The sequence below is a fragment of the Vicugna pacos genome, chromosome 8 (assembly GCF_048564905.1).
Source record: "Vicugna pacos chromosome 8, VicPac4, whole genome shotgun sequence".
NCBI classification, from domain to species: domain Eukaryota; kingdom Metazoa; phylum Chordata; class Mammalia; order Artiodactyla; family Camelidae; genus Vicugna; species Vicugna pacos.
The window spans coordinates 62,620,010-62,645,855 of NC_132994.1; the positions used below are offsets into that span (position 1 = coordinate 62,620,010).

At 32.7% G+C, this 25,846-nt stretch overlaps 1 protein-coding gene across 9 annotated transcripts in view; it reads left to right on the forward strand.

Moving 5' to 3' along the window:
* The window catches only part of STXBP5 (syntaxin binding protein 5), a 151,272-nt gene that overhangs the window by 119,549 nt on the left and 5,877 nt on the right, over positions 1-25,846 (forward strand). For all 9 annotated transcript variants that reach the window (XM_072965999.1, XM_072966001.1, XM_072966003.1 and 6 more), the window contains 5 exons: positions 1,602-1,841; positions 4,331-4,700; positions 4,995-5,160; positions 16,096-16,207; positions 23,860-24,080. In XM_072965999.1, the coding sequence (XP_072822100.1) occupies positions 1,602-1,841; positions 4,331-4,700; positions 4,995-5,160; positions 16,096-16,207; positions 23,860-24,080 (1,109 nt within the window). The remainder of the gene's footprint in view (positions 1-1,601; positions 1,842-4,330; positions 4,701-4,994; positions 5,161-16,095; positions 16,208-23,859; positions 24,081-25,846) is intronic.

Below are 25,846 nucleotides of genomic sequence, written 5' to 3' on the forward strand. Positions count from 1 at the left end.
AATTATTGGATGTGAATAGTAGAAGCTACTCGAAATTTTAACATATCCCAGTGATGCAGCAGAAACATATTGCTTTACATACTTTCAACTGTAAATCTGCCCTCAGCAGGTATCTGTTGAATGCTTCCATGTGCAAGGCACTGTGCTTAATTCTGCAGGGGATCAAAACGGCACAGCCCTTGTCCTTAGGAAACTTACAGTCACGTTAGAACAAGGCCTAAGACAAGTCTGAAATCACTACAGAATAAATGTACTATTAGTACCATGAGAGAGAGAAAAAGCTCTCAAGATTCAAAAGAGAAAAACTGTAAATGGTTGTAGGCATCAGAATAAACTTCATGAGGATGACAGTACCTGAGATGGAGAACATGCACAATCTAGATAGGTAGAGAAAAGGCAGGGGCACCAGTCAGAAATAAAATCACGAACCGAAGTCTAAAATTAGGTAGGTGCCGCGTATGTTTGGAGACCACTGAATGGCTTGGTTCATTTCCCACAGTGAACTGAAGTAAGGCAGTATTGGCAGAATACGCCAGGAAGTTACGTTGGAGATATTTTGTGGAAAGTCTTAAAAACCTTAGTTAGATTATAAGAGGAACCATTGAGGATTTTTAAAATAGAGCTGATAGAATTACAACTGTACCTTATAAAATTTAAGTGAGTTGTAATAGAATGGTGACAAAGTAGAGGTAGGGAGATCTCTTGGAAACTGTAGTCTAGATGAATGGTGATGGAGGCCTAAACACAGGGTAATGGAAGTTGATTGGTAATAGAAAGAAGGAAATAACTTTGGAATAACATGGGACTTGGTATCCCATCAGGGATGTATAGGTAAAGTGAAAGGGGCCAGGGCTTGAAACAGATTTGAGATTGAACACAGAGAAGAAGATAGCTAAAGATAAGAGAGATTTTATTAGTATAATTTAGAAGTATCCCTGTCATTACAAGCTGAGTCAGATAAAGGGAATATACGTGACATCAGGTTAAGTATGAGCTAGATACCATTGTACATTTTGATGGAAAATGCCTTAGATGAATGTTGATTACAGTTAAAATGGCATTCAAGAAGAATGAAAGCTAACTATTTATGGATTAAGGCTTTCATGTAGACAGATTTGAAGGGAAAAAGTCTATCATACAATAAATTTGAAAGTAGAATTTGAGTACTTCTAAATACATTTTTAAATGTAGAAAATTGAAAATACCCACTTTTCTAGTTCTACCTAATCATGAAATTGTATTACCAAAGGGAGAAACGGCACCATGAGAAAAGAAGATAATAAGGGCTAAGATTGGGAAAAGTAGCCAGGACACCAACAGAGAGCTGCACCGAAACCATAGAGATCACACATCCAAAATTCACTGAAATGCACCCAGCTCAGGTCTGACGGGTGTGGAAATGTCCCTTTGTGTTTTAAATTTAAATAAAGGGAAAAAATTGTTAGCATGAAAGTAAATTGTTTTTAATTAAAAGAAAACTAAAAATAAATATGCTGTAGATTTTGTCTTGTTGTATATTAACAATTTGGCAAAACTTATACCAAACAAAAACCATGATATTTTATAACCTGTGCATCTCACAACGTTTTAAATCATTTCAGATACAAAAGACAATTCCTTCAGTCGATCCCGGAGTTCAAGTGTAACCAGCATTGATAAAGAATCCCGAGAAGCAATCTCTGCTCTTCATTTCTGTGAAACCTTTACTCGAAAGGCAGATTCATCTCCTTCGCCATGTCTGTGGGTTGGTACTACATTGGGAACAGTGCTTGTCATTGCACTGAACCTTCCCCCTGGAGGAGAGCAAAGACTTCTTCAGCCAGTAATCGTGTCTCCAAGTGGTATGTATGCTCTGGTGCTGTACTTATATTGAAAGTTAGCTTTACTGTAATTTAATAGAAGCCTTTGTTTTTCATTTTCTAATCAATCTAAGAATTCTAAATGGGGATAGTTACAGTCTTATGTTTTTAATTGAAGGAATACATGGAATAAGATTCCAGAATATCATTTATTTATACAGCCTTTCAAGTTTTGCATTTTTTTAACCCTAGAATCATGTCTAAAATGATTACTACGTAAAAAAATGAAAACAAAAAAACACTCTTGTTCTATTACATTCTAGAACACCTCAAAATATGTTCTATAAGCAAACGGATGCTGCTTATTTAGGAGAAAAACAGAAACGTATATTTTTAAACATTATACACTTGGCTATTTTTTAATCTCTAAGTGTGAAGTCTTAGATTATTTTTCTTCTTTGAAGAATTAGAAAAGGTGACAATAGAAAATTTTAAGAAGAAAAAATTTAAAGTCTTCATATATTGAAGATGAGATGGAATTTTATCCAATGTATGTGGAATCTGATAAGTCTGGAGATAACTGAGAATTCTGGTTTCCATTACTAATTTATGCTGATCTAGATGAAAAAAAAAAAACACATGATTTTGCTCATTAGTGTATTTCTTGTTTACATAGTAAATTTTAACAATACTTGAAATTTAGAATTAAAATGTAATTATGATTTTAATGTGCATTTCTGAACTACCTTTAAAGAAACAGTTTGATTTATTCATTCAGCTCAATATTTTAATATATACTACATGCCTAGTTGTTAGAAAAAGTTACATAATGATGATATTCCTACTAATCTCATTTATTATTAGTAAACAACAAATATATGTATTGGGAAAAAACTACAGAGAAATGAAAATCAAAATGTTAATAGTAATTATCACTGAATAGTGGGATTATGGGTAATTTCTATTATTTTTACTGATTTGTAGTTTCTAAATTTTCTACAGTAGTTTGTGATAAAAAAACAAATGTTTCCAATAAATAAAAATGAGAAGGATTAAATATAGATAATTTACTATTAACTACATAAATATTTAAGATTTTTCCAACTTGCAGTAAAATCAAATTAGCTATAAATTTACTTTGATATAAAATAATTTTCATGTATAAAAAAGAACCTTTGAGTTCTTTCTCAATGGTAGAATCTTTGAGGTTTATTTTTAATAAGATGACTATTTTAAAATATAACAATTACATTTATATCATGCTATCTGTATTGGAATTATGAGCAGAAGAGAGGTGTTTTCCAACTAGTTGAGCTTCTGTGCTTAAGAGCCTGAAATGGTCTACTTTATCCTCAATTTTTTTTTTCCCCCTCAAGAGGAGAACTCAACAGTTACCACTGCTTGTGCTGGAAAATATACTATAATCCTGCCAACTGTAGGACAAGCATATATTTAAATATCATCTTAGTATATTTTTAGAAAATCTACATAACTGTGATTACTATCTCATACATGTTCATCTGGACTATAACCATTCCCAAATTAGCAAACTGATTAAAATAATTGAATTGTCTATCTGCCAAACCTAGAAAAATTTAGCAAATAAAATACAGGATGCCCAGTTAAATTTGAACTTTAAATAGCATATTTTTTTAATATAAATATGTCCCATGTAGTATATGAAAAGATAACATAGTATTTGGGATATACTTATACCAAAAAAACTATTGCGTATCTGAAATTTACATTTAACTGGGCATCCTTTATTTTATCTGCCCACCCTGCAATAGACAAAATAAATAAATGCAAAAAAGATAGGAAACAATATTTTGTCTTAAGAAAATTTTGAGAAAACATTGAGATCTCTTCATCTAAGAAACAAAAGAAAAAAATATGTAGAAATTTTTTCAAACTATAAAATATTATATAAGTATAAAGCAATGAAATGAAAATTTTTTAACTTTCTAGTAGCCATATTTAAAAAGTAAAAAACAAGTGAAATTAATTTTAATACCATTTTATTTAGCCCAGTCTTTCCAAACTATTATCATTTAACATGTAATCAGTATTTTTATATTATTGATATTTTGTTAATTTTTTTTGTACAAAGTCTTTAAATCCAGCATGTATTGTACTCTGATAACATGCCACAATTTGGACAAGCCACAGTTCAAGTGCTCCACAGCCATATTTGTCTGGTGGCTGCCATTTTGGACCGTGCAGCTCTAGGTACCATCTACTTTTTCCCATACTCAATGGCAGTACACTTGCCATGTATGAGACCTAGTTCCAGACATCCCAGCATTTATTTATTTGGTAGCAGTTATCTATTTGTGGCATGTAATATTGATATCTTTTTCTAGATTCAAATATCGTGCTTGAGGTTTGAGTCCTGTCAGCGAGCCAGTGTACAATTTCAGTTCAGTATATATTCTGCATATTTTTGAGTGTTTGCTATGTGTCAGAGTTGGAATAAACATATTTGCTGTGTGGATTAAAATGTTTGTTATCTACTAAAATCACAATTTTAGGTACTATATTGAGGTTAAAAGGGGCGATCCTGAGAATGGCATTCCTGGATTCCACAGGCTGCTTAGTGCCACCTGCATATGAGCCCTGGAGAGAACACAACGTTCCTGAAGAAAAGGATGAAAAGGAGAAACTGAAAAAACGAAGACCTGTCTCTGTATCCCCCTCCTCTTCTCAGGAAATTAGTGAAAACCAGTATGCAGTGATATGTTCTGAAAAGCAAGCAAAAGTAATCTCACTGCCAACTCAGAACTGTGCTTATAAGCAAAACATTACAGAGACCTCATTTGTGCTTCGTGGAGATATTGTATCATTGAATAACAGTATCTGCCTTGCGTGTTTCTGTGCCAACGGACATATTATGACTTTTAGGTAAGGGTCAGATATTTTTTTAAGACACATATATAATTTCCTCCCTCAACACATAATATTACAGAATTATATTCAGTTTGAAAGAAATGCCTTTATTTGTTTACAGTCCTATACACTAAGAATTTATTTTCATTCAGTTAATAGTGAACAAGTATATGAGGAAAACAAATCACTTTTATCTCCCACACTAAATCATGAGGTTTATAAGGTCCCTGCCATTTTTACCTTCTATAGTACTTTGTTCAAGACTAAAACCTTCCTTTCTATTAACAAGTTTCTAATTTCTTTCTCAAGTTTGCCAAGTTTAAGGCCTCTATTGGATGTGTATTACTTGCCCCTTACCAACATGCGGATAGCCAGAACGTTCTGCTTCACCAACAATGGACAAGCGTTGTATCTTGTTTCACCTACAGAAATCCAGAGACTCACTTACAGTCAAGAGACCTGTGAAAATCTTCAGGTAAATAACAAAAATATTACTATAATTTCTTCAGAGGTGAAATATTTTCTAAGGTCCCTTATACTGTCCATCCCTTATACTCATAGAAGTGTACAAATGAGGCTACATGAGAAAATTCAAAGCCTCTACTGAGACTTTCAGAGCACATGCTTTGAGGCTGGTGGTAAAGTGTCTCTCCATCAGACCCTTGTTTTAAGAGGGACTCCATCTCATTGATCCATATTTTTTCTCACTAGTGATGGGAGAAATACAAAATATTACATATGTTTTATACGCACTCTTCACATGGAATAAGTATCTATTATACACACACAAAAAAAATCCTTTGTAAAGAAGCATATTAATGGGAAAATAATTGTATCTGTTTTAGGGCAAACTGTGTCATCCCTTCTCATATACTCTGTATTCATAAGGCTGTATATACATTATAAGAAAATCTAAGGTTTGATAGTTTTTCTCCGAATATTTTTGTTGATCTATTTGTGAGAGACTACAAATTCTTTAAGTACAAAAGTTTATCTTTTTTAAATATTTGAGTGTCTATGTGCTTGCATATATATTAGAAATGATCAGTTTAGCGTCAACCTTTAAAAATAAAAGTGCTCTTGAAATTTTGAGCTAAAATATAATTGGTATTTGATATTTTGAAGAAACTGTTAGGGAACTTTATAGTGAAAATATTAGCAATTAATTAGCCCTGTTTTACTGGTTTATAAATTTGAATTTGTGGCTTATTTTTAGAACATAGGCTTTAGAGTCAGGAAGACTGAATTTAAATCCCAGCCTTGCTAGTTACACAAGTATGCGACCTTAGCCTTTCTGTGAAGTTACTGTGTCTGAGCTTTATTATCTTTAAAACAATGATAAAAATAGTATCTAATGTCATAGGGTCTGATGTGAATTAAAGGAGATAATGCACATAAAGTGCTTATTTACTTGATACAGAATGTGTGCTCAGTGTCAGATGTTAGTATTATTTCAGTAAGCTAGGCCATACTAGAAGTATACTTCTAATGATACTATTACAAATCTTGAGAATGAAACAGAATTACATATCTGATATATTAAATTCCCACTTACATTTGGGTGGATGTGTTTTTTCAAAGATTCTTAAGTTTCTGAATTAAAATCATGCTTTTCATGGGAAAGGCAAAATTTTCCTTTAGTGTTTCCTTTCACTAGTAAAATGTTACTATATTAAATAATATGGACAATTGAATATATTAATTCATTTCAACCCGAATGTGATCTTAATTCAACTACTTAAAATTCTAAACTTCATCACTTTTCTGGAATCAATTTATTCTATCCTTTGATCAGTGTTTTCTCTTATTTTAGTAAAAATCAATAGCTGCAGCAAACTTCACCTATTTATGTTTAAATGAAATGGTCACTTAATAGTACACTCAGTTTATCTTAATAAGTATCTGCTATGTGCCTTCATGATATGAAGATAAATGAAAAGTGGACTCTGTTCAAGAAGTCTGTGATAGAATGTTTTCTTTGGGCAATATTGATGTATTTGCCTCTGTATTTGCAGTGCCTAAAAATAATGCCTTGATAAAAATCTGTTGAATGAAGAATACCATGAACTTCCTAAACACTATTCCTTGGTTTCCAGAGTGCCCTGCTACATTGTGCATTCATTTAACATTAACCAAAAAAGTTGCCTACAACAACAACAGCAACAACAAAAAACAGACAGAAACATGAAATAACAGTTTTCAAGATTCTGGCCATCAGGCAGTGAAAGAAAGTAATCCCTGAGAGACAGGAGATGAAAGAGGTGTCCCAGCATTAATGCCTTAATGGAGTTTCCAGAACACTGCACAGAGAATTGTACAGAGAGAGGGCCCTGGAGATCTACAGAGTCCGGGAGTTTTCAGTAGAGTTCTATTCAGTACATGCTTATGGATAAACTCTCTGACCAGGGAAAGAATGATCTGAAAGGAACAGAAGATTGGAGGGCACCCTGCCTGGTGACAGGTCCGGAACAGCACCTTTTCCAATAGCCAGATGGAAAAATCTTATAGTTCATAGGTAGTTTAGTTTCCTGAGGCTGCTATAACAAATCACTGCAAACTTGGGGCCAAAAACAACATAAATTTCTTCTCTCATATTTCTGGAAACTAGAAGTCTGAAATAAGTTTTGCTGGGTCAAAATCAAGCTGTTGGCCAGGTCATGCTCCCTGCAGAGGCTCTAGAGGAAAATCTGGTCCTTACTTCTTCCTTCTTCTTGTAGCTTCCAGCATTCTCTGACTTGTGGCTGCATTACTCCAATCTCTGCCTCAGTGATCACATTGCCACCTCCTATTCTGTGTGTCCAATCTCCCTCTGCCTTTCTCTTTTAAAAAGACAGCTGTAATTGGATTTAAGGTTCATTCAGGTAATCCAGGATAATTTGTCCATGGCAGAATACTTAATCTCACCTACACAGACCCTTTTTTCCTTACAAGGTAACATTTACAGTTTCCAGAGAGTAGGACCTGATGCTTTAGGTGGTCTTTGCTCAGCGTACTGCAATTGGAAGTTGGGTAAAGTACTCAGGAAGGTCTTGGCTAAGTAGTGAGGAATATTTCACCTTAAACGGAACATTGCTCCAGAGCTGCCTAACAAATCATGAAAGCAAGACCCAGTAGGATCAAATGTTTCCTGGTATCCCAGAAAGAAGCTCAAGATAACTCAAGAGTAAATTAAAAATACCCAGCACCCAACAAAATAAAAATCAAAATGTTTGGCATCTGGTCAGATTACCAGACATTCAAAGAGACAGGAAAGCATGACTGATAATGGGAAAAATAATCAATCAATAGAAACTAATCCAAAACTAACACAGGCATTAGAATTAGCAGAAGGACAGACATTAAAGCAACTATAACTGTATTCTGTATGTTTAAAAAGTGGGGACACAAAAGATATAAAAGATCAAAATTGAATTTCTTGAAATGAAAATCTAGTGTTTGAGATGAAAAGTATACTGGATGAAATTAACAGATTAGACATTACAGAAGAAAAGTTTAGGGAACTTGAAAGGATAGCAGTAGGAAAAACAACTGAGAGTTTATACTTGGCAAATTTATATCACTAAAACACCTATATTAGAAAAGAAATTCTCTTGAGTACAAAAATTGTGATCAGGGAGACTCCATTTTATTGAGAGACAAACTAGATATAAACACCTTCAGAGAGCTGTAATGGCTTTAACAAAATATGAATAAGGGTTGATCGAGATGCGGGATATGTGGAAGCCATACTGAACACTTGATTAAAGTCAGTGTTGGCAGACTCATTGAGAGACCAAATGACTGATGTTCTCTAGCATCACACCTTTAAAATTTTTCTCTGGGATGTTTCCAGAAAGGCCTGCAATTCTTGATTAAAATTCACTCTCACTTTCTCCAGATCACTGCTTTATAAGACATCCTTGGTATTGTGCTTCAGATAGGAACCATTCCTGACAAGTTCAGGAGCAGATAATTAGCATGATAGTACCAGAGAAGGGGACTATGTGTATAGTCAGCTCAAACTCTATTTGGTGTTACAGGTGTTTGTGTCTCTGTGCTGACTTTCCATGTGGTTTTTAGATGTAATCGTGTATAAACACTATGAAAAGCAACAATTTATTTTAAAAATATCACATAAGGTATGGTGTAAAATAAAGTGTAAATGTTCAAATAAAGTCGTCATTCTCAAAAACAAAAAACAAAAAAAAAGGAAAGAAAACAAATTCTCATCAAATCAGTGACTTCAGCTTCTACCTGAAAAAAACTGATAAAGAAAAACAAATTAAACCTAAAGTAAGCAGAAGGAAGAAATAATATTCAAGTGGAAATCAATGAAATAGAAAACAGGGAGTCAATAGAAAAAATCAGTGAAGCCAAAAGCTTGATCTCTAAAATCAATAAAATAGAATCTCAAGCCAGACTGATTATGAAGAGAGAAGTTAGAAATTGCCAATACTAAGAATGAGAGAAGTGACTACTGTAGATTCTACAAATGCTAAAATGGATAACAAATATTTTGAACAACTTTATGCCAATAAATTCAAAACCTTAGATGAAATGGGAAAATTCCTTGTGAGATATTACCAAGTCTCGCTCAAGGAAAAGTAGATAACCTGAAGAATACTGTATCTATTAGGGAAATTGAAGTTAGAAACTGGACGAAGAAAATTCCAGGCCCAGGTGGCTTCATTGGTGAATTCTATGAATATTTCTGGAAGAAGTAGTCCTAGTTCTATACAAAACTCTTCTAAAAATTAAAGTGGAGAAATGCTTCCCAACTTGTTAATGGTAGCTTCATAGAATATGGTACCCAAACCACACAAAGATATTAAAGTAAAGGAAATTACATATAAACCAATATACTTCACAAATATAGATGTAACACTTCTAAATAAAATTTTAGCAAATTAAATCTAACAGTATAGCAGAAGGATAATGCTGCTCATGGTAGTTAACCATGACCAAGTGAGATTTATCCCAGAAACACAGAGTTGACAAAATTTGTAAATCAGTTAATGTAATTCACCATATTAGTAAACTAAAAAAAAAAAAAATAGAAAAAATCCAACATCCATTCCTAATTTTTTTTTAAAAATCAACCAACAAGGAATAAAAGGGAACTTACAGGGCATCTAGGAATAATCCACACCTAACATTGTACTTAGTGATGAGATACTGAATTCTTTTTCCTTAAAATTGGAAGTTAGAAAGAGAACGTTTCTGTTCAGTGTTGTATTTAAGGTTCTCACTGGTGCATTCAGGCAAATAAAAGAAAAGTCATCTTGATTGGGAAGGAAAAAAATAAGCCTGTCATTATTCACAGGTGACATGATCATCTATATAGGAAATCTAATGAAATCTCCCCCTAGAAACTACTAAAAATGATAAATGAGTTTGACAAGGATGCAAGATACGAGGTCAATATGGGGAAGAAATTAATTTCTGTACTAGATATGGAGATTTTGAAATTGAAATTTTAAAAACACTATTTATAATAGCAACAAAAAATATGAAATACTTGGGTGTACATCTGACAAAAAATATGAAAGATTTCTACATGAAATCCACAAAATATTGAAAGAAATTTATAATAACCTGAATAAATTTAAATATGTTCCCGGGTCAGAAAACTCAATATTAAGATATGGATTCTCCCAAAATTGATCTATGGATTCAACGCAATCCCAAACAAAATCCCAGTGGGATTATTTTTTTTGTAGGAATTAAAAGTTTATTCTAAAATTCATGGAAATGTGAGAGACTAGGCAGAATCACAGAAAAACTCTGAAAAAGAATAAAGTTGAAGGGCTAATACTACCTGATTTTAAGAATTATTGTATAGTTACAGTGGTCAAAAGAGCATGATATTGGCATCAAATTAGTCAAATAAATCAATGGAACAGAGTAGAGAGTCTAGAAATGAACCCACACATACATGGACAACTGATTTTTTTTTAATTGAAGTATAGTTGGTGTACAATAGTATATAAGTTACAGGTGTATAATACAGTGATTCACAATTTTTTAAAGTTATCCTCCACGTATAGTTATTGTAAAATATTGGCTATATTCCCCGTGCTGTACAATATATCATTATGGCTTATTTTATACATAGTCGTTTGTGCCTCTTAATCCCCTACCCCTATATTGCTCCTCCCCTTTCCCTGTCTAATTTGTTCTCTGTATCTGTGAGTCTGCTTTTTCTTTGTTATATTCACTAGTTTGTTGTACTTTTAGATTCCACATGTAAGTGATGTCATATAGTATTTGTCTTTGCCTGACTTATTTCACTTAGCATAATACCCTCCAAGTCCATCCATGTCACTACAAATGGCAAAATTGCATTCTTTTTTATGACTGAGTAGTATTCCAGTGTATGTAGATACCACATCATCTTTGTCCATTCTATCCATTCATCTGCTGATGGGCACCTAGGTTGCTTCCATTTCTTGGCAATTGTAAATAATGCTTCCGTGAATATTGGATGTGTTTTTTCAAATCAGTGGGGATTTTTTTTTTTCAGATACCTTCCCAGGAGTAGAATTGCTAGGTCATATGATAGTTCTATTTTTAGTTTTTTGAGAAATCGCCATACTATTTTCCACAGTGGGTGCACCAGTTTACATTCCCACCAGCATATCCAGTATACGAGGGCTCCCTTTTCTCCATATGGAAAACTGATTTTGACAAAGACACAAAGAGAATGCAATGGAGAAAGGATTGTCTTTTCAACAATTGTGACAGGAAAATTAGATGTTAAAATGCAAAAAAAAAAAAAAAAAAAACTAAGCTTTGATCCACGCCTCACACTATATAGAAAAATTGACCCAAAATGGATCATAGACCTACATGTACATCCTTAAACTATAACAGTTCTACAGGGAACCTAAGAAAAGATGTTTGTTAATTTGAATTGGGCAAAGATTACTTAGCTATGGCACCAAACTCACCATTCATAAAAGAACAAATTGACGACTTCACTATCACCAAAATTAGAACTTCTGCTCTTCAAAAGACACTTAAGTAATAAAAACATAACCCACAGACTGACAGACTGGAAGAAAATCTTAGCAAAGCATGTATCTGATAAAGGATTTGTATCCAGAATATGTGAAGGACCCTTAAAACTCAATAGAAAGAAGACAGACAACTCAATAAAAACATGGGCAAAGTATTTCAACAGACACTTCACCATGAAGAGATGCTTAATATCATTAGTCATTAGAGAATTGCAAAATAAAACCACAATGAGATATCGTTAAACACTTACTACAAAGTCTAAAATTAAAAAGAATACCATGCCAAGTTTTGACAAGAATGTAGAGAATCTACAACTTTAATACACTGCTGATAGGAGTGTAAAAAAAAAAAAATAGTACAACCACTTTGAAAAGCAGCTTCACAGTTTCTTAAAAAGTCAAATATCCATGAACCAAAGGAGTAGTCATTCTACTCCCTAGTTTTTAACTCAAGAGAAAAGGAAATTTATATTCGTAACTGTTTTATTTGTCCTAGCAAAAAAATGGAAATTACACAAGTGCCCATCAACAGATAAATGTATAATCAAATTGTAGTATATCCATACAGTAGAATAAAATTCATCAATAAAAAGGAAAGAACTATTGATAAGCATTCAGTATCATGGATGAATCTCAAAACAATTACGCAGAGTGAAGTAAGCCAAGCAAAGAAGTGTACGTATTGTATGATTCTATTTATATAAAACTAAAGAAAAAACAGATTAATATATAAGAGAAAGCAGATTGGCAGTTACTTAGAAACAGGGGCTCAAGAAGGGGAGTGAGAGAAGGTTTTGTAAGAGTCACAAGGAAATGACAGTGGTCATGATTTCACAGGCATACGTATATGTCAAAACTTGCCAATTTTTACACTTTATATGTAGTTTATTGTATGTCAGTTACCTCAACAAAGGCACTTTTAATAATTAATAGATTTTAGGACTTTTTCATTAGCATTAAGATATATGTAGTCAAAAGTATATGCTTATGGATTAAAATACTTAAATTTCTTTCTACAGCATTATTCTAACCATATCTTGAGTGAAAACAAGGAAAATTTGCAAGTTGTCTTTTCAAACTGATGATTTGACTTATCTGTGAACCTTAAATAAAACTTACTATAATCATAAAGAAGTGGGACATACCAATTAATTCAGTTTAAACAATTAAGTTAATAACTGTTCTAAGTACCTCAGGACTGTAACTTATAAACAAAACTCCCAGTAATATAAAAAATTGATGACAGTGGAACTGTGTAGCTTCTTTTAAATATATTATGCATCAGTACTGAAATTTATTGCTGTACTCATCTTGAAAGATATTTATTTAGACTCAATATTCTTACAGAGTTTTCTTAATTAAAATTATTGAAATCAGTTATTTTTTGAGGTACTTAAAAGGGTTTAGTTATTGTAAATAATGCTGCTGTGATCATTGGTGTTCGTTTTCTTCAGATACATACCCAGGAGTGGAATTGCTAGGTCATAAGATAGTTCTAGTTTTAGTTTTTTGAGGAACCTCCATACTGTTTTCTATAGTGGCTGCACCAGTTTACATTCCCACCAACAGTGTGCTAGGGTTTCCTTTTCTTTAACATCCTCACCGACGTTTGTTATTGTAGACTTTTTGATGATTGCCATTCTGCCAGTAGCCAAGTTATGGAAGCAAACTATGTGCCCCATCAAGGATAAAGAAAATATGGTGTGGTATATTTACGGAATACTACTCAGGCATAAAAAATGAAATTTTGCCAGTTGCTTAGTGAAATAAGTAAGACAGAGAAAGACATGTTTTATGTTATTGCTTACATGTGGAATCTAAAAAATAAAACAAATGAATGTAACAAAACAAACAGACTCACATATAGAACAAACTCATTACCAGTGGAAGGAGGGGAGGGGCAGCACAGGGGCAGAGGATTATGAGGTACAAACTACTATGTGTAAAATTAAAAAGCTATAAGGATATATTGTACAACATAGGAATATAGGCAACATTTTATATTAACTTTAAATGGAGTATAATCTAGAAAAAATATTGAATCACTATGTTGTAAACCTGAAATTAATATTGTAAATTATCTATACTTCAGTTTTTTTAAAGAAGAGTTTAGTGATAAGCAAAGCACATACATTGACTCATTCATGAAATTACTCCTAAATTTTACCACTTAAGCTTGTTAACACAAACGACACATGAGATCCAGTTGTCTAACTTCAGACAAGTGTATTTCTGTATATTCATATTTTAGAGTAGTTTAAAAGTCCTAGACATTGTTTTAGACATAGTATACTCTAACTAGATGTAAAGAAATATCACAGAAAATAGGAATCTGTTTAGACTTCACCAGCATTTACTAGTCATTAAAGTTAATCTAGATACTAAATTTATCATAGTTAAAATCCTTATTTAAATACAAGTGAAAAATAACTATAGATGCTATTTAATATTGCTGTAATATATGCTTCTTTAATATCGGTGTTTCTCCCCAAATACTAACTGCGTAGATGGTGTAGACTGTTTTTAAGAAACACTCAAATTTTAAACTCCCTTTTATAATATCTGATCACAGTGTTAATCTAATGATAAATTAATTGCATATTTTCTAATTCATCTCCGTGCTTAGTGTGTACATCATTGAGTATCTACTCTTGGCATTTTATATGTTATCTTTAATTTTCATTGTCTTTAATCCTGGTAACATTCCTAAGAGGTAAGTAGTATTATCACTTCTTTTTAAAGTTGAGGAAACCAGTTCCCAGAGAGACTGATTTGCCTAATATGCCTCTGTGAGTAAAAGGCAGAGATGAGAAACCCAGGTCCATGTGGTTCCAAAGTTTATACTCATCCCACTACACTATAGTGAATCTTGATTTATAACTACACTCTCAGAATTTTTAAATTTCTTACTTTACATTTACAAAATTGCATGCACCAAATAAACAATTAAACACCAAATAAATTGAGAGCTATAAGCCATAACTCTAAAGTGAAGTAAATCTTTAAAAGCATATTTTTATGCTATCACTCTATGTATATGTCATATTACTCTTTTGATTTAGCTTTTATAAAAGATACTCAAATGGTAGCTGTTTGCCATTTTTGTTTTATCAATGTAGTAGATACAGTTTAAATTAGAATCTGTGAAGCACAGTATAAAAAAGATTAGAAATCTGCCTAAAATCACTTTCGTTATAGAGGCTAATATGAACTTGAATTAAATAATAAGTATTAGTATATACTATGGTGGGTTTCAACACCTTTTGATTTATTGATTTCAGGAAGTTTTTCATCCCAGTTTTACTCCACTTTATAGAAACCCAGAGAAAAGGTAATTAAAATGGAAAGCGTTTAATTCACTTCAACATTATAAGTGAAACTCTTTCTTATATAGTGTTAATATTATCTCTTCTCATTTATAATCTATTTGGAGAGACAACATTAATATGGATATACCTAAAAGTAAAATCTTTGGACATCCTTTATTAACTTTCCTAGCCAAGCCCTAAGGAAGAAACTCTAAAAACTACATACATTATCCCCAAGTATAATAATATCAAAATACAGCAGAACTGCTACCTGGAACCAGTGGTGTACTTCTCCTTTTTATCATAGCTTCTCTCTAATGGGCAGAAATGCACTCTCAAAGCCTCACTATGCTTTTATTTTGCTTGTAGAACTTCCCAGAGCTGTTTTGTAAATAATGTTGCTACCATCCTTCTTTTATAAACTCCTCCTCCCTCTTTGGTGTCTCATCTACAAAAATAGCAGCAGTTTTTCTTGTCTCCTGGACCATTTCTGTGCTCTGAAGAATATTGACAAAAATTTCAGGAAAATACGACAATATAGAAAGAAGCCTTTCCATATCACTGTTAGTTTTCTGAAATTCCATGTTTATGTTGGCATAATTCTCTTCCTATGTTTATGAAAAAAAGAAGTCTGTGTGTCTTTCTAAATGACTAATTTTCTGACTCAGCTGAAGGAGATAATTCCAAAACTGTGTATCATCATTACACTAGACTTTTCAACTTGCTGATAGATTTTCTTCTTTCTAATGTAGGAAGACCTAATTATTCATAGTTACCAATTCTTGATAATAAGAGTTATGTGAACATTTTGTCGTAAAGGTTGGAATCTCTTTACAGTTTAAGCAGGAATGTCATCTTTGCTTGAAATGTGAGAAAGGGAATCTAACCAAAGTAGCAAGTTATTCTTAGTCAAGTTAGTCTTAATAACTTACTGTTTGAAAAAATCAGAATGCACTAGATCTGATCATTTGAAATGTACTCCTTGTTGTGAATCTCAACAGGTAATGTTACAAGATTAAGTTAAAGAGTTTTCGTGATGGTTTTGTGAATTATAGTTTAGTTTTCCTGAAACTTTAACAATTACAATTTGTTTTGATTTTAAAGGAAATGCTGGGTGAACTCTTCACTCCTGTAGAAACACCTGAAGCACCAAACAGGGGATTCTTTAAAGGCTTGTTTGGAGGTGGTGCACAATCTCTTGATAGAGAAGAACTATGTAAGTTGATTTATTTAATTTGGATAATATACCTATAAAATGGAAACATTCAAGCCATGTAACTTTTCTTACATGTGTAAATTTTGTTCACTTTTTTACTCTGTAATAACTACTAATATATCCATGTTTCAGCAAAATACACAAAATTATTTTCTGCCATTCTAATGAAAAATAGTAATAATAAGTAAATAAGTGAACCTCATTACCTCCCCCTCAAATAAATAAATAAACAAAGTTTTAAAAAAACATCAAAGAGCTAACAATATAGTGAAGACAGTATCCACAGATAAGGGCGGTGAGTGTGGAGCCTCAGGCCACTTTTACCATGGGGCACTCTGCTAATCTAAAGCAGCAGGTGAGATGTACACGATCTTAGGACTAGCAAGGTAGATCCACAGAACTGTCAAGGATGAGAACCCTGATAAGTAACTCCTCTTTGCAAGGACCCCAAAGGACCACAGCTTAAGAGTAAAGATGAACTAGAAGTAAATCAGCACATACACACATGGACAGACTTTCAGCTCAGCTTCAAATGGTCTGAGTGGCCTAGAAAACTTCCATCTGCAATTAAGATTTTTGCAGTCTGCTGAAGTGCCCAGCACCTGGCAGATTCAAATGAAAATGTTCTCTCAAGGAGGATAACATATTCCAAATCCTCAAATTATTTCTAGAAATAATTTTTCAAATATGTATTCAGATAATCAGGAATACTAGGAATCAATGCTTGTGATCAATAAAACAGAAAAAGCAGAAGCAGAATCACAGGTACTTCAAATATGGAATCATCAGACACAGACTATAAAATAATTATGCACATTATATTTAAGGGGATAAGTATCGTGCCTGAACATTTTATCAGGTAACTGAAAACTATAAAAACAATACAAATGTGTAAAAGACTAAAATGAAATTCTAAACCCAAAAGATTTCAAAAACCAAAATTAAAAGCTTAGTAGATAAATTTAACCACAAATTAGATACAACTGAAGAAAGAATTATGTAACTTAAAGATAGATCAAAATAAAACATCCAGAATGTAGCACAGAGAAACAAAAAGATGTAAATACAGAGAAGATAAAAGAAATAGAAATTGCATGTTTAGATCTTCTCAAAAACAAAATAGGAAAGAATGTGAAGAATCATTAAAGAGATATTACTGGGAATTTTTCAGAATTGATAAAAGATACCAATTAACACATTCAGGAAACCCAATGAATTCCAAGAAGGGTTTAAAAAAAATCCATAGCTAGATATATAACATGCTAATAAGGTTTATCAAAAACAGAGAAAAACTTTAAAGTGGCTAGAGAAAAATGATAGATACCTTCTAACAAGGTATAAACTGAGTTCTCAACAGCTAAGATAGCAGGATGATCTTCTGTATACTGACAGCAGATAGTGCTTAATCTAGAATTCTGTGCTTAAAATATTCTTCAAGAATGAGACAATTTTAGACAAGTGAACAAATATGAAATAAGCCTTGGTATCAAACGCTAAAGGGAATTCTAAGGATGTGCATCGGATAGAGGGAAAATAATTTTGATGGAATGTCAGAAATGTAGGAAACTGTGCTTTCAAAATAAAGTAATAAATACATGCATAAATATAATTAATACAATCTTTATAAACTATAATGCAAAGTCTTGTGGTATGTATATACACAAATAAATAAATTATATTACCCAAAATATTGCATAAAATCAAGGAAGTTAGAAAGGGTAAATGGATGTAAGGTGATCGGAGATCCCTGTATTTTTTGAGAGACTTGTAAAAAGTATCCATTAGCATTAATAAGTTAAGGATGCATGTTGTACTTTCTAGGGTAACCTATGTAACCTAGAAAAGTAGTACATAACTTCCAGATGAACAGCAGGAAAATCACAGTCCTTCCAAAAGGAGGGAAGAAAGAACACAAAATAGGTGAGATAAATTGAAAGCACATGAAAGATGGTAGATTCACTTCAATGTAAATAACAGTAGTAAGTGTAGGTAGGGTAAAAAAAAAACTTCTATTTAAAAGATAAAGATTAGCAGACTAAGTTGTAAAAGAAGGAAATGTATATTGCTTACAGGAGACACATTTAAAACACAAGAGCACAGAAAGATTGAAATTTTAAAAACAAGAAGAGCACAACACAGCTGAATCAGCTGGTACAACTATGTTAATATCAGAAAGAGTAAACATTAAGGCACTATTAAATGTACCTAATATTTTTATTTCAATGTGGACATAACTGCTAGAAGGACAATTTCCCAGTCATAGTGGGGACTTCTAATATACCCATTGATTGAAATATAACAGCAGACAAAAGAATACAGAAGACATTAACAATACAATTAAGAAACTTAAACCTATGAACAGGTATAGGACTCTGCAGGGTACACATTTTCAAACACACACAGAGAATGTTTATAAAATGTATTCTGTGTGTAGTGAAATTATAGATGTATACTGAATTATTTGGGAGGTTTTTTGGGGGGGTAGGGAGGATTAGGGGTTACCTATCTATCTATTTATTTATTTATTTATTTATTTATTTATTTATTTTAATGGAGGCACTGGGGACTGAACCCAGGACCTTGTGCCTGCTAAGCACACACTCTGCCACTGAGCTGTACCCTCCCCCTTGAATTATTTTGGAGTAAAATATCAATGCCTATAATAAATTTTAAATATTCCATTCAAAAATTATATATATACACACACAGTCATATGGCAAAAAACATTATCTGTTTCCAAAATTACATAATAGATATATGGATATTTATTATACAGTTCTTTACTTTGCTATCTGTTTGAAACTTACATTATAAAACGGTTTTGTTTTAAGTTTACCATATGTTAGATGATTTTTTTAAAAATCAACAAATTTCAAAGGATTATAATCAATTAAGAGTTTGTGATCTAATCACAATGCAGCTATGCTTGTATCAATAGCAAAGCTAACTTTAAATCCCCATGTTTGAAAATTAAGAAATATACTTTTGAATAATGCTTGTGTCAAAGGATTCATGACCATTGGTATGCATCTAAAGTAATATTGAGAGTGATATTTAATAGCCTTAAATACATTTTCAGTATCAAAAATAGAAAACATGAAAAAGTAAACTGAGCATCCATTTCAGAACGATAGAAAAAAATGCAAAATAAACCAAAGAAAGCAGAAAGAAGATAATGAAATAGTAAATAAATACATAATAGAAAAAAATCAACAAAGCTTAAAGTTGATTCTTTAAAAGTCTAATAAAATTGATTAATCTCTGCTTAAGTTGAGCAAGAAAAAAGGCAGACGCAAGTAAACATCATCAAGAATGAGAAATGAGACATCACTAAAGATACTGCTGCCATTTAAAAGAAACAGTAAGGAACATAGTTTATAACTTCATAGTAAAATTTTTGAAGATGTAGGTGAAATAAACAAATTCTAGAAAAAATATAACATCAAAATGGGCAAAAGGAGAAATAAAATCTGAATAGCAAGTAAGCTTCTGGCTAAAATTGGGCTTCATTAATAAGTTCCACCAAATATTTAGGAGAAAAAATAGTTTTGCTCTTGTGTAAACTCTTTCAAATAATACAAAAAGAAGATGCCATCATCAACTAATTTTTGTGAGGTTAACACACCTTGATACCAAAAACAAACATAGTAGGGGAAAGGAAAAATAAAGGCAAATATCACTTGTGAATATAGATACAAAATTTGAATCAAATATTAGTATAGCTGTAATAAAAATGATATTCCAGGACCCAGTTTGCATTGTTCCAGGAATTCAAGCCTGGTTTATCATTTTTAAAAAATTAATCAGTAGTTCACCACATTAACAGATTAAGAAGAAAAATTATACCACCACCCGCAACAAATGCAAAAAAGATGTGTTAAAATTCAGTATCCATTTTTGGTGAAAATTCCTAGAAGGTACACTAGCTACAAAATATTATACAATGTTTAACCACCAAAACTCTACAGCAAATATTTAATCACATTTAATGCAGAAACATCAAAAGATATTAAAATTTTTTTCCTTTGAGATAAGGAATGAGATATAATCCTACCACCACATACATTCAACATTGTATTAAAATCTCTATAGAGTATGGAAGGGGAAGAAAAAAGAAATAAAAGTTACAATAATAAGATAGGGAGAACAAAATAATCACTTGTGAATGATATGATGACATATTTAGAAAACCAAAAAAATCTGTAACTAAATTGGTAGAAATAACAGTTTAGCAAACTGACTGGATATAATCAGCGTACAAAAATAAAATTTCTTCATATTAACAGCAATTAAAAATGAAATTTTTAAAATTGCTATTTGTATTCATTTTCCATTGCTGCTATAACAAATTACAAAGTTAGTGACTTGAAACAACAAATTCTATTATCTTACAGTTTTGTGGGTTAGAAATCAACATGTTACCACTGGTGTGTTCCTTGTTGGAGGCTTTAGGGAAGGATTGGTTTCCTTGCCTCTTCCATCTTCTAGAGGCCATCCATATTCCTGGGCTGGTGAGCTCTTCCTTAATCTTCAAAGCTAGCAACTTTGTTGCATCTCTCTATTTTTCTAAAGCCACATTTCTTTATCCACAGCTGGGAAAAGTTCTTTGCTTAAAATACATGTGATTACATTGGGTTACCTGGATAATTAATCTGTCTTTAAGTCTTTAACTTAACCATATCTGCAGAGTCCCTTCTCCCATGTAATGTAACATAACCACAGATTCCAGGAATTAGTGTGGTCCTCTTGTTGGGGGGTGGGGGGTAGGTACATTATTTTATCTACCATTAAGAGTGTCAAAAAAAATCAAATACCTAGAAATAAATTTTAACAAGATATTCAGGACCTCCATGGAGAAAATAGAAAATTATCAAATTTTATTGAGAAGAGTTAAATACCCATATAAATGAAAGGTAAACTATGTCCATGCAGGAGAAGAGTCAATAAAAGGTATCAGTTCTCCCAAAAGCAATGTGTGCAGGTACACAGACACATAAACACTTAATGACATCCTTGCCACTCCCCGCCCTCAATTTTGTAACTGATTCTAAATTTTATATTGGAATTCATAGGGTCTCACTATTTCTATTTAACATTGTACTAGAGGCTTTAACCAAGATAATTAGGCAAGAAAAGGAAATAAAGGCATGCAGGTTGGAGTGGAAGAAATAAAACTATTCACAGATGACATACCTTGAATATAGAAAATCTTAAGGAAGCTGTATAAAAACATTCAAACCAATAAATAACTTCAGCAAGATTTCAGGATACAAGATCCATGTAAAGAATAAAGAATTGCTTTTCTATACCCTAGCAATGAACAAACCAAAATTAAATTAAGAAAACTATAATAGCATCAACAAGATGAAATACTTAGGAATAATTTTACAAAAATAAGAGTAAAACATATTAAAAACTGCATCATTTAAAGAAATTAAGACAAATAAATGGATTAATATCTTCTGTTCATGGATTGGAAATTTTATATTGCCAAGATGGCAATACTCCACAAGGTGGTCTATACATTCAACACAATCCTTGTCAAGGTGGTTTTTGAAGAAAGAAAGAAGTTGTTCCTAACATTCATGTGGAAGTGGAAATATCCAAAATAGCCACATACACACACACAAAAAATTTTTTTTGAAAAGGAGAAAAAAGATGCAAGACTCACATTTTGGTATCCAAAGTTGCTACAAAGCTGTAATCATCAAGATAGTATGGTATTGGCATTAGGATAGATACATAGACCAATGGAATAGAATTGAGAGTCCAGAAATAAGCCCATACATGTACGGTCAATTGATTTTCTACAAGGATCCCAAGAAAATTCAATGGTGAAAGAATGGTCTTTTCAACAGAGGTGTTGAGACAACTGGATATCCACATGCAAAAGAATGGAATTGGACCCTGACCTCACACCATACACCAAAATTAACACAGAGTGGATCAAAGACCTCAATGTAAGAGCTAAAACTATAAAACTCTTAGAAGAAAACAAAAGTATAAATCTTTACAACCTTAGATTAGGTGATAGTTTCTCAGATATGACACCTAAATCAAAAGCAACCAAAGGAAAAAAATAGATAAATTGGATTTCATCAAAATTAAAAATCAAAAAACGTAATTTAGTATCTGTTAAAAATCTAACATCCAGAATATAAAAAAACCTCTTATGACTCAACAATAAAAAAGCAAATAGCCCAATTTTTAAATGGGCAAAAGATTTGAATGGACTTTTCTCCAAACAAAATATACGAATGGCTAAAAAACGTATGAAAAGTTGCTCAACATCATTTGTCATTAGAGAAATGCAAGTCAAAACCACAATGAGATACTATGTCTCACTTACTAGGATGGCTGAAATCAAAAAGACATGCAGTAACAGACGTTCACAAGAATGTGGAGAAATCGAAACCCTCTTACATTGCTGGTAGAAATGTAAGATAGTGTAACCTCTATGGAAAACCCTGGCAGTTCCTCAAAAAGTTGAATGTAAAGTTATAAACCCAACAATTACACTCCTAGGGATATACCCGAGATAACTGAAAACATGTTTATACAAAAACTTATACAAATGTTCATAGCAGCATTATTCATAATAGCCAGAAAGGGAAAACAACTCAAATGTCCATCAACTGATGAATTTAGATAAATAAAATGTCCCCATATAGCCGTACCCATACAATGGAATATTATTTAGTTATTGGAAAAGATGAAGTATTGATACATGCTAAAATATGATTGAATCTTGATGTTAAATGAAAAGAAGCCAGACACAAAAGCCACATAGTGTGAGAATCATTTGTGTGAAATAGGAAAGTGAATTCTAATAACCATGGTTTTTTGGTTTTGGGGGGTGTTTTTTGAGTAATGGAAATGCTCGAGAATTAGTGACGCTGGTTACACAACCTTCTGAATAAACTAAAAATTACTGAATTGTTTAAGGGCAAATTCTGTGGTATGTGAATTATATTTCTAAAGAAAGAAATGTATGCTGAAGGAAGAGGGAATCTGACATCAGTCTTTAACGAAATTTAGGACTTTTGCAGTAATCTGAGTGTAAGACCTAGATTACAAAGGGAAAGGAAGCAGTGAATTCCTGAGATCTTTTGAAAGGAAAATTTGATCCATTTGGTAAGTGACAAGATAAATGGAGAGAAAGAAAAGGAAGCTTTTGGAGACTGAAAAGAAATACTATGAGTAAATTCTACATTTTTCTTCTAAGCCTAAGCATAGTATTTTAAGTAAGAGGAAGCATGGAGTAAATAAACTAAATCAAATATGTATATTTAAATTTATATCTTTGAATTTAAATATCTTTAAGTTAATTTATCTTTAATTTTTTAGACACTTAAGAGTGATTTTTTTTAGTTATGTAAATTGGGGTCAGTATACCCATTATTCATTTCAGCAAATAATTACCTATTGCTTTTTTGCTCAAGTCCTATTATATATGTTTTTGTATGTTTGAAAAAGCATCTATAAATTATTAAAACAATCATAATAAAAACATTACTTATAAAGCAAAATATACAAATATTTCAATTATGTTGTCACTCAATCATGTTTTAATGCTATCAGGTAGTAGGATTTTTATATGAATAAAATTTTTACTTTCTGAGTTACTCTTTCACTTAACCAAATCTGTTCAGTTGGAGAATCGTCCTCAGGAAAGGCCTCAAGGAGTCTTGCTCAGCACATCCCTGGCCCTGGTGGCATTGAAGGCGTGAAAGGAGCAGCATCTGGAGTTGTTGGTGAATTAGCACGAGCCAGGTTGGCACTAGATGAAAGAGGGCAGAAACTTGGGGACCTGGAAGAAAGAACCGCCGCTATGTTATCCAGTGCAGATTCGTTTTCTAAACATGCTCATGAGGTATGTCTATCAAACAAATATTTAAACCAAAAAAATCTAGGTAAAGCAAGTATGAAAATTATTTTTATAGCGGTTGTATTTCTACACATGAATTTTTGTGTATCCTCTGTACAGTTGCAAATTCCTGATTTTTGCCACCAGAGGGAACCATTATAAGAATATGTCTCTTACTGAGGTTTATAAACTTTGAAGGAACCTGCACCTTCAGGCTTTTTGTGAACAGAACCACTGGCTTTGCAGCAGTTTCTCAGGGAGTGCAATAACGGCGAATTTTTCTCAGTGCCTCAGATTGTACTACCAACTTCTCCTAGAGAAGGAAATAATTTGCCTCTCCTGATTCTTTAGGTGGATATAAATAACTGAAATTGACAAATGTTTTTATTCAGCTAAACAATACTAAATCTGTCTATAGACCAATTCAAACAGAGGAGTAATGAGATGCATTTTTGCAACGAATTCTCCTTGAGGAACTAGGAAGTCGTGGTGGAGCTTAAAAACAGATGCTATGAAGCAGGGGATTGTGCTGGCTCTCTTACAAATATGCTTCACTGGACAGCATAGTACCCTTGGAAAACTGAATTTAAAGGCTGTCAGGTGGAATACACGATTTTCATTTGGACTCACAGGTCTGCCACTCCTTGATGCTTTACACGGGGCTACTTTACACATTTAGTTCCTAGCCTCGCCTTCAAAAACATTTTGAGCTTGTTATCTGATGAACCATATTAAGGTATTTTTGTTTTTGAGTACCCAATCTATCAGTAATAGCTCTTCTGTAAACTTTTCAGTCAAAAGTCTTCGTTGCTCAATAATGTCGACACCTAGAATGCATGAAAGAAGTAACTTGACCTGAAATAGATTTGTCCAGGCTTTCAGAGATTCAGACATCCTTTGTGAGTCCTTATGCTAGGCCAGCACACCCCAGGTATAGGCTAGTGCCTTCAATCTAGGTCGAGAACTTTGTTGACATAATCTGGCCCCTGACTGTGATCTCAGTCATGTAACACTTCTGTCAGTTGCAGAATATATCTACGGTCTAAATATTTAACAAAGAGCTCAGTCTCAAGCTTGTCCCTTTTACCAAATGTTGTTCTTAAGCCATATTTGAGAGTCTGAGGAAGACAATAAATATATTGAGGTCATTAAGATCGTGGGTTCTTCATTCAGTGATTCCAATTACATAAAATTCTAGAAAATGCAAACTAAATTGATGGAAATCCGGTCAGTTGTTGCCTGGGGACAAGAAAAGTAAAACTGGAAGGAAGGGATTTCAAAGAGACTTAGGGAAAATTTGGAGGTATGTTCATTATTTTCACTGTGGTGACAGTTTTACAGGTGTATACATATGTCAAAACTCACATATGCACTTGTATGTATGTCAATTATAGTTCAATGAAACTTAAAAAAAAAAAGATCATGGGTTCTTAAATTAGACTACATGGGCTCAAATCCCAGTTTCACAATTGGGTTACCTCATTTAAGCTGTATAAGCCTTGGTTTCCTCATTTATAAAATGGGGAGGCTAGCAATGCCTAACTCAGAGTTGTTGTGGGGACCAAGTGAAATCATGGAGGGGAAGTGTGTCGTGCCATGCCTGGCTCAGAGCTGAGTGCTCAGTGAATAGTACATAGCAGCAGTAGTAACTTCAGCCTTTCACTTACCACGTTCTTAAGCATTATTTTTAATTCATTTTAGTGAACTGATTTTTAAGTTATTAATTTAGATCACCAAAGAATGTGCTGAGCCAAAATTTATGTCCTGTCTTT